Here is a 9,189-nt window from a genome sequence, read left to right as displayed (position 1 = left end):
GGGTCCCTTCCGGGCAGCTGCCTGGTGTGGGGGGCTGAGCGTAGCCTCAGGGTGTGGGGGGAGCAAAGGCCCTCCCTGGGCCCAGCTCCATTGGCTGTGTCAGGTTTCCCTTCGCTCCTGTGGGGCCCGGCCCACGCCCCCCACCTCCTACCCCAAGCCCCAGCGGGGAGGCGCGGCAGGTTTTTACGACTAGGCTAGTTGTGCCAGCCAGCGCGTGCCCTGGGCCGGGTGCCGTTAGACCACCCTCCAGGTGCCTCGCTGCAGTAGTGTCGTCCCTGCCATGTGTAGCAGGCGGAAGCACCGTTGCTGCCCTGGCTCAGCCCCCTCCCCGGCGGGGCGGGGGGCACATTGCCATATCGTTAGAGCCACAGCGTGGGTGGAGCGCAGCCCTGCCCGACTGCCTTAGAGAGGGGTCGGATGTGGGGCTCTCCTGCACCCCATGAGGGGCTGAGGAAGCACCCCCAGCCACTGCTCGTGCTGGGGGAAGGGCATTGCCACCTACCCGTGCCCTTATTTTAACTAAAAGACAAAAAATCCCCTTTAAAGCCCCGGCTGCGGGGGGTGGCCCCTGCTCCCCCTGGCAGAACGCAGCGGCTGAGTCTGGTGTGGGCCCCGCAGCCCTTGCCGCCCCCGGGGTTAGTGAGGGAGGCTACAGCTGGGTGAGGCCGCAGCCGCCTCCTGCCTTTCGGCTGAGTCACCGTCCTAAGAAGGGAAAGAGCAGCCGGCGGTTCACCGGGGCGCGGGCCTGGAGCAGGGCCCACTAGGCCAAAGGCGGCTGCTTGCTACAGCTGGGCGTGGGCCCGGCTGGGATCTCCAGGCAGAGTTTCCTAAAATAAGTGGGGCCCTGTGCTCCTGAGCGGGGCGAGCCTGGCACCGGGCCCGGTGGGTTTCAAGGGCCTGCGGGCGGCGGTCGTCAAAGGAGCTGTTCCAGCCTGGGGCGTGTGGCTTCGTGCAGCCGAGCTGCGGTACTAAGGACAAATCGTGGGGTTTCAGGAAAGCAGAACCACAGCTCCCCACTTAGTAACACTGCCCCAGCCCCTGCCCAGGATTTGAGGACGGTGGTGGGTTTAATAAACGTGACACACACACACCCCTTCCCCCCAAATGCGGCCAGAGGGTTTACAGCCAGAAGGCCCATTGTGGCACCTTTAGGCTGCCCTGCTGCCAATCACAGGCGGGCGGCACAGCTTCCCCCACCGATCTTTGTTTTAAGCCAAAGGCTTCAGTTCGCCCAAAGCTTTCCACTGCTCAGGCAGTGAACACACCCCTCTGTTTCATAGCCAGGGCCCTGCGTGCTCCGAACAGGGTGCACGGCCAGGGGGTCACGAAAAGAACCCAGGAGTCCTGATGGCTACAAACACCCCCGCCCCCTTTGCTCTGACCACTGGACCACACTCCTGCCCAACACCAGGAATAGAACCCAGGCGTCCTGCCCCCCCTCCCCGTTCTTACCAGGGCTCTTGTACCCTGGCACAAAGCTGCAATGTTGGGGGGGAAGCGAGGCGGAGGGGGGGGCAGTTGCTGCTGCTGGCTTTCCCCACAGCAACGCTTATTTAATGGGCACTGACTGCCCCTTTGGGCTGTGGGTGTGCAGCGCCCAGCACAATGGGGGAGCAGGGCCCTGACTGGGGGGGGGGGGGTGCCTGGCTGCACCCCACCCCCAGGCAGAGCAGAATCACGCTGCTTTAAACGTGCCTGTTTTCGCTCACAGGTGCTGCGTGCACCCCGCCCTCTCGTGGTGGGTGGCGGGTACTGCAGGTCGAGGGACCCGCCTCCCCCAAATCACCGGCCCATGAGGATTTGCTCGCGGCGTGGTTGGCCCGAGCGAGTGGGTTGCAGCCAGGCCACTGCAGGGCTGAGGCCACCTCCCCCATCCCTGGGCCTGGGCCTGGCCCGGCTTCCTCCTCACCTACCTGGCCCGGGATAGCTGATGCTGCTGAAATTCCTGATTCCCCTCGAGCGCCCCTCGCTCTGCCCACTCCAGCCCCGGGGTGGGGGACACAGCGGCCACACAAATCAGGACCCATAGGGAGGAGGCTGCCGTGCAGGGGACAGGCCACAGGTGCCAACTCCAGGGGTGCTCTGGGGCTGGAGCACCCATGGGGGAAAATTGGTGGGTGCCCCCTGCCCCAGCTCGCCTCTGCCGCCACTCCTGAGCACACTGCTTCCCTCCTAGCTCCAGCGCTTGCTGCCGCAAAACAGCTGTTTTGCAGCAGCAAGTGCTGGAGGGAGGAGGGGGACCGCGGGAAGAGGCAGGGCCGGGCCGGGGATTTGGGGAAGGGGTTGGAATGGGGGGGGGGGACGGGATGGGGGGGGGAAAAGGGTGGCATTGGGGGGCGGGACGGGGGGGTGGAGGGGCACGAGCACCCACTGGTGCCGGGGCCCGTTGGTGCCTATGGTCCAGGCGGTGGCTGGTTCCCGCAGCCCCCTCAGGGTGCGTGGGAGAGGGGCTCCGGCTCATCCCCCCCGGCCCATGTACCGCCAGATGTGCAGCAGGCATTGGAGGGACACCCCCTGGCCCAGCTCTTGGGACCCCACCCCCGTTGTGCATGGGGGAAGGCCCCCCCCCAAAACTACAGCTGCTGGGGCCGCTAGCGCAGGGGCCCAGGAGCATGTTAATAACCAACCGGAGGCTGAGCAAACCCAGTTCATTGCTACCAGAGCCTGCGGGTGCTTGGAAATGGTGCTGCCCATTGACACCCACCCGCAGTGGGGTGGGCACATCTGCCTTTGCCCCTGTCCCTGCAGGGGTGAATCACCTCCCTCCCCACACACCCTAGTTAAGCACCTTGACAAATGCCCCCGCCCCCCGCCCTGGGCTCAAGGGCACCCCCCGACCCAGCTCAGGAGTGCCCCTCTTGCACCAGCAAAAATGAAACGCCAGCCATAAATCACTGCTCATGGTCACAGCACAATGGGAGGGGTGCATGCCCCCGCCCCAGGGCCAACCCAGCCACACTTCCTGCGGGGGGGGGCTTCCCTCCCCCCCAGGGAGATGGAGGGGCCTGGCCCCGTGCATGGGCTTAAGCAGGGTTTGTGGGGGTGGGCTTGGGCCCTTTGCAACCCCCATGCTGGCAGCAGGGCCCTTCACCCTGGGGTGGGGATGCTGAATGGCCCCAAGCCACGGACGAGGCCTACCTAGCCGGGGGTGGGGCGGGCTGAATATTAGACCTCTCTGTGCCCCCCTCCGCGCAGGCCTGGTCACACACAGCTCCATCCCCCTCCAGGGGCTTTGCTCTCTGCGTTGGGGGCAGGGGGAGCAGGCCGGCACAGCACACCTGTCTCACGCACCCCCCCCCCCGAGCAGCCCCTCCATCCCTGCAATGCTGGGATAGAGTCAAGGGCCCAGCTACCCGTTCACCAGCACACCCACCCGCTGCTGCTTGTTCTCCGTGTCAAGGGCCTGCCCGCACCCCTCTCTCCTTCTCGTCTCAGCCCAGCCTCCGGCGCCCACCGGCTACATTGGCACCTTGCCCCCTGCTGCCCCTCGGCTTGGGTGGCACAGCCCAGCGACAGCCCCCACACTGCCTCGTTCCCCGCCTTCAAATTCCCCCGGGCGCTGAGCGCGACAGGCAACGTGACAAGGGTCAGGCTGCTGGTACCCCGAGCCCGCCTGGCCTGCTGCCCACGGCTGGCTCACACGCCCCGGTCTCCGCGCCCCTCCTGGCTTACCCTTCGCCAGCCAGGGCATTGGGGCTGGGTTCTGGTAGCTCACGCACCAGAGGTTAGGGGTTGACACCCTATACCGGGAGCTCTGCTACCTTAGCTGCAGGGACTGGGAGGCGCTGTGCCTTAACAAAGAAGTCCTTTCTCCACAAGGTGGGGTAGGCATTGGAGTTCATAGAGGCTAGGCTGGAAATAACAGTAATTCAAAGAGGCTGACAAAAAATCCTTTCTCAGCCACCCGGGCTTTATAAGCCTGGCTCCCGCTAGTTCTCCGCCACTCCTAGCGCTCCGAGTGGACCTCAGCGTTCCCACGAGCAGAGCAGAAGCAGGGAGCAGCACCCCCTAGGGGTGGCGGATGCTCCTGCCCCTCTTCGGCCGCCCTAGAGAAGGGCCTAATTTGCTTCCTAGGGCAGGTCACCCCTCCAGGCCCCACCCCAGCCCATTCCCAGCCCCCAGCCTGGGGAATGCAGGGGTGGGTGTGTGGCACAGAGCGGACCCCGGGGGGGGGCTGGTTGCAATCAGTTTTATTTCCTTTGTGGTGTCTCCCTGGGTCGGTGTCTGTGCTCTCGGAATAAACTGGCCGGGCCGTGCTAGTCCGGGCTGTGTCGATCCTGGCCCCTGAGCGCAACCCGGGATCGCTCGTGGGCGGGGGAGGGGTAACACCATGCACTATCTTCGTCCTGCGGGCCCGTCGGGGCCGAGCCATCGTTTTCGGGAGGGAGTGGGGAGCAGCAGTGGTGCCCATGGGCTAAGGGAAACGGGGGGCCGGTGAGGTAGGACAGCCAATCAGCATGGAGCAGGAAGGCCTGGGTGACTGGAACCGATCAGGAGCAGACGGAGGGCAGCAGGGAAACCGGGAGGGGGAAGCCGTGCCAGCTGCAGCCCATGGGCGGGTGCCAACCACTAGCCAGCTGTAGGGCCGGGGTCCAGCAGTGCCAGGAGCCCCGTGCATGGCGGAGTGGATGGGCAGAGTTGGGGAGGGGTTTGCTTGTCTACTGGGGCCAGCAAGGATCCAGGAGGCAGCTGGAAAGTCCGGGCTCCGGGGCAGAGCCACCCCAAGCCAAAGACTGACCCCTGGGCTGATCCCCTGTTGGGGCCGGTGTCTCTCCCGGTCGGTGTGCCCCTGATTCCCCCTCGCCTGGGCAGGGGAGGTCTCCTTCTGTCCCTCCCCGCGCCGGGAGCCGTGTGCCAACTCGCCCTCCCTAACTCCTCCGCTGCTGCTCCTGCTCTTTCTTCTTCTGCTTTTCCCTCTGCTTCTCCACCTTCTCCTGGGCTTTCCGCTCCTTCTCCACCGCCACGCTCAGGTCCTTCAGCTTCCGCTTCAGCAAGGCCCGGTCGGTGGAGCTGCTGACGCCGAGGGCCTGGAGGAGGCAACGGGGCGGGTGTGCGTCGGGGGATGCCTCGTGATCACAACCACGGCCCTTCCCACCCCCACCCGCCTGGCGGGAGCCGGGCTCCAGGGGAGGGTGCTGGGGGGCTCCTGAATGGGACGCTAACGAAGGGGGAATGGATTAACTCCACCCCCAGCCCCGGCATCGAGTAGCCCGGTGGGATGCCCAGCATCCTCCCTCCTGCCCCAGTGCCTCAGGCCAGGTGCCTCTGGATCAATCAAACCCCAAAACAGCAAAGGGATTGGTCCATCTTGCTGGGGGAAGGCAATGCCTCCCCAACCCCCCTGGGGGAGGGATGGCTGCAAGAGCCGACCCCGGAGCCGCAGGGCAGCCCCACCCCCACCCCACCTTCAGCTTGGCTCCATCCAGGTGCAGCAGCTGCTGGCCGTCCACCTCGCGGGCCACGAACTCGTCCACGTACTGCTCCAGGTTCAGGCTCTCCAGCCACTGGCCCACTTGCTGGCTGCTCCAGCTGGTGGCGGCGCTGAGGGGCTCGTCCAGGAACTGCAGGGGGCAGAAAAGGCGGGGGAGGGGTGAGCACCAGTGGGGTCCCCTGCCCCCGGATCAGGGCGCCCCAGCAGGGAGCCTTCAGAAGTTCCTCCCAGCCCGGCTCTGCAGGCCACAGGTGAATCCTGGCCAACTTTCTAATCCCTGAAAACGGAACACCTCTGCCCCGCCCCTTCCCTGTGAAGCCCCGCCCCTTCCTCTGAGGCCCCGCCTCCTGCCCCACCTATTCCCCCCCCTCACTCGCTGTCCGCCCCCGCCCCCGGCGCTCACTCCCACATCTCCCGGGACTCACCTGCAGCCTGCAGAGCTGGGCTGGGAGGAACTGCCCAATCAGAGCACAGCCGGGCATGGCGGGGGGGGGATCCCCAGAGTGAGGGGCTGGGGAAACTGGGGCACAGCGGGGCAGGGGGGTCCCCGGAGTGAGGGGCTGGGCTGGGGAAATCGAGGCACAGCTGGGGGGGTTCTTTGGAGCAAGGGGCTGGAGTGGGGAAATCAAGGCATAGCTGGGGGGGTTTCCCCAGAGCGAGGGGCTGGGCTGGGGAAATGGAGGGACTGGTGCCATCTGTGGGGGGTGTAACCTGTCTGCCCCCTACCCCAAGTGTGCCTCTGTCAGGCTGGGGGCCGGGGAGAGCAGCAGCTGCTCGCCGAGTCCCCCTCCAGGCTCCAGCTGCTCTTCTCGCCCTGCAGGTAACTGCACTTTTAATGTCGCTGCCAGTTTCCCTTTCAACACCCGGCAGCCCTGAGACACGCCCCCCCCCGCTCCGCCTGGCAAAGGATCTGCAACTCCATGGGGCCCATGGACAGAGTCACCCCCAGCCCTGGGGCCCAGGAGTGGAGCGGCGAAAGCCCCCTTGCCCCCTCGCTGTCGGATCTGGCCAACCGGCTCCCCCAGGCTGCCCCCCTCGGCCGCCCCCGCGGGCTCACCTCGTCGGAGGACTGGGACAGGGTGTGGTAGGGGTAGGAGCATTTCGTCTCGCTGGCGCCGCTGCTCAGCGTCTTGGGGCTGCTGCTGGGCGGGGTGGAGTCGTCGCTCAGGGTGGAGTCCTGCCCGCGGGATCAGTAGGGTGCAAAAAACTGCAAAAAACCCGGCACCCTCCCCCCCCTCCCCCCAAGAGCCACTGACAGTCTCTAGGGAGAACACGGGGAGGGAAGATTGTCTGACACGGCAGCCGGGGGAACCCAGCCGGCCCCAGAACCTTTGAACCTCGGTGAGCCCAGTGCCTGGTGAGAATAATGCAGATCTTTACACCCGTGTACAAAAACCCAGCAGAGTCCATCATTATTCCGGCCACTGGCAAAGCCATAGAAAAGCGGCCGAAATGATCAAATACCAGCCAGGTGGTTACCCAAGGCGTGAACAAGGGGCCTGCCCTGCAAAGGGTCATGGCAGGACTTTGGCCCCACCCCCAGTCCCCCCCACCCCCGGCCCTACAGGGTGAGGTGGGGATGGGTACTGACCTGGGAAGCAGATTTCTTGGGGCTTAAGCCCTCCCTCTTGGGCGAGCGGGTCGGGGAGACGGTGCTGCCGGACGAGGCCGAGCCCTTCCCGCTGTCCGTGAACCAGGAGAAGGGCATGAACGGGGACACGGACGAGCGGCTGGAGCCCTCCACCAGCTCCCTGGGGAAAGGGCCGGCAGGCGGGTTAGCATCCTCGCTCCCCTGGCTCCCGGGGGCCCACCCCACGGGGGCCGGGCTCCCCGGAGCGTCCGAGCTGCCAGACGTGACCAGACTCCACCCCACTGAGCCCAGCCGGGGTCTGGATCTACCCAGGGCACCCAGACCATCCCCCAAGTCCTCTGCTCCCTGATGCCTTCATCTCCCCTCTCCGCCAGGTTCTCATCCCTTGAGCGTATCGAGCTCCCTCTTCATCTCCTTGCGGCTCCGTGCTCCCCAGCTCCATCACTGCAAGTGAACACGTTCTCCCATCCGCACCTCCCTGTCTCTCCCTCTCTGGGTCTCAGCTGCCCCGGGGCCCTTGACAAGTCACCCGGGGCTTTGGAGACCAGGCGGAAGCTCCTTGATTGCCAGGGCAGAGGGGTGGGCGCGTTCCTCGGGAGCTGGGGAGGGCCGAGTGCCCCCTGGCGCTCGAAAAGCCAAGAGGGTGAAGGGGACACACTGAGAAAGGCGGGGCAGGAGGGGGTGGATGCCATTGTGGGGTTCAGGGAGATGTTTTGGGCTGTGGCTTGTGAGAAGCTCAGGATTCGGGGGAGGCTGGCGGCTCCCCACCTGCTGCCCATGGACAACCGGTTGCTCCCCTTCTCTTTCCTGCTTTTGCTGGAAGAGGCTCGTCTCAGGGTCACCCTGCGGCAGAGAGAGAGGAGGCTCGTTAGTGGCGTGCCGGGGGGTGTGGGCACCTGTGGGCTGGGAAGAGATGGGCACCGGGCGTCTCTTGGATGTCTTAAGTTTTCTGCGGGTTTGGCTACACTTGCGAGTTACAGCACATTAAAGCAGCCCCGGGCGCCCTAGCTCACACCCCGTCCACACTGGCAAGGCCCTGACGCTGCGGCTACAGCGCTGCCAGTTCTCCACCTCCGCGAGAGGAATAACGTTTGCCGCGCCCCTGCTGGAGCGCCGCGGCGCCAGTGTGAACGAGGTGTTGCATTACTGCGCTGTGATCGGCCTCCGGGAACGTCCCATAATCCCCTTAAGTCAAGTGGCCCCTCTTGTCACTGTTTTTGAATCGCTGCAGGAATGCGGCTATGCCCTTTCAAAGCTCCGTTTCTGACAGACGGCTGCTTATCTGCTCCGAGACAAAGCAACCATGACTGTGGAATGGTGGGTGAGAGAGAGAGGCGGGGGGTAGGGGGGAACGGAGGGGGAGGTCTGCTGCTGTCTGAACTTACGAGACAGCAGGCGGACAGGCTCTCAGCCCCCCCAACCCACTCTCTCTCCCCCCACATACACACAACACGCTCCCTGTCACACTCCACCCACACATTTGAAAAGCACGTTGCAGTCACTTGCATGCTGGGATAGCTGCCCATAATGCACCACTCCCAGTGCCGCTGCAAGTGCCGCAAATGTGGCCACGCCAGTGCACTTGGAGCGGTCAGTGTGGACAGACGGCAGGGGCGTCCCATCCAGAGTTCGTGGGACTCACCCCAAATCCAGGAACTTCCTCCGGGTCTTCTTGTCAAGCCCGATGGTGGGGCTGGCGGGCTCTGATGGGCTTGTGTCATCTAGGGCAGAGAAACATGCCGGGAGAGATCAAAGCCGCTGGGAGAACGTCCAAGGGAGCTCCCAGGCCGGTTTAAGGAAAAGCCTGGGAGACCTGGGCCGTGGGGAGTTCTCCAGCTCAGCGAGGAAGTGATTTCCCTTCCCAAGGACAGGCAAATCCCGGCTCTGTCTTTATCCGGGGAAAAATGGGCTACCCAACCCCCAGCCCTGCCAGGGGCACTGGACAGGCCCAAACCTCCATCAAAACCACCGGGTACCAACTGGGACTCGGGCACTGCAGCCCATGACCCAACCCCGAGGGGGCCTCGCTGTTAGCTAAAGGGGCAGGAGCGTTGGCTGTGGGGGGGATCTCCCAGCTACTGCAGCCCCAGCCTCTCCCAGCAGGGGGCGCTGTAGGGAGCAGGGCAGGAGCACTGGCTGTGGGGGGAGCTCCCAGCAGGAGGCGCTG

General features: G+C 65.2%; 1 protein-coding gene across 1 annotated transcript in view; it reads right to left on the bottom strand.

Annotated features, from left to right (window-relative positions):
• Positions 1 to 4,718: 4,718 nt before the first annotated feature.
• PPP1R9B (protein phosphatase 1 regulatory subunit 9B) overlaps positions 4,719 to 9,189 on the bottom strand; it is an 84,328-nt gene continuing 79,857 nt past the window's right edge. Inside the window, exons 17-22 of the mRNA XM_039516266.1 lie at positions 8,665 to 8,743; positions 7,791 to 7,865; positions 7,023 to 7,182; positions 6,489 to 6,608; positions 5,406 to 5,561; positions 4,719 to 5,027 (exon numbers count right to left, since the gene is read on the bottom strand). Coding sequence (XP_039372200.1) covers positions 4,869 to 5,027; positions 5,406 to 5,561; positions 6,489 to 6,608; positions 7,023 to 7,182; positions 7,791 to 7,865; positions 8,665 to 8,743 — 749 coding nt within the window. The 3' untranslated portion in view covers positions 4,719 to 4,868. The remainder of the gene's footprint in view (positions 5,028 to 5,405; positions 5,562 to 6,488; positions 6,609 to 7,022; positions 7,183 to 7,790; positions 7,866 to 8,664; positions 8,744 to 9,189) is intronic.

This window comes from Mauremys reevesii, linkage group 27 (assembly GCF_016161935.1).
Source record: "Mauremys reevesii isolate NIE-2019 linkage group 27, ASM1616193v1, whole genome shotgun sequence".
Classification (NCBI taxonomy): Eukaryota; Metazoa; Chordata; order Testudines; family Geoemydidae; genus Mauremys; species Mauremys reevesii.
Note: the sequence above shows the minus strand (reverse complement) of the source record. Positions and strands in the feature narration are given on the sequence as shown.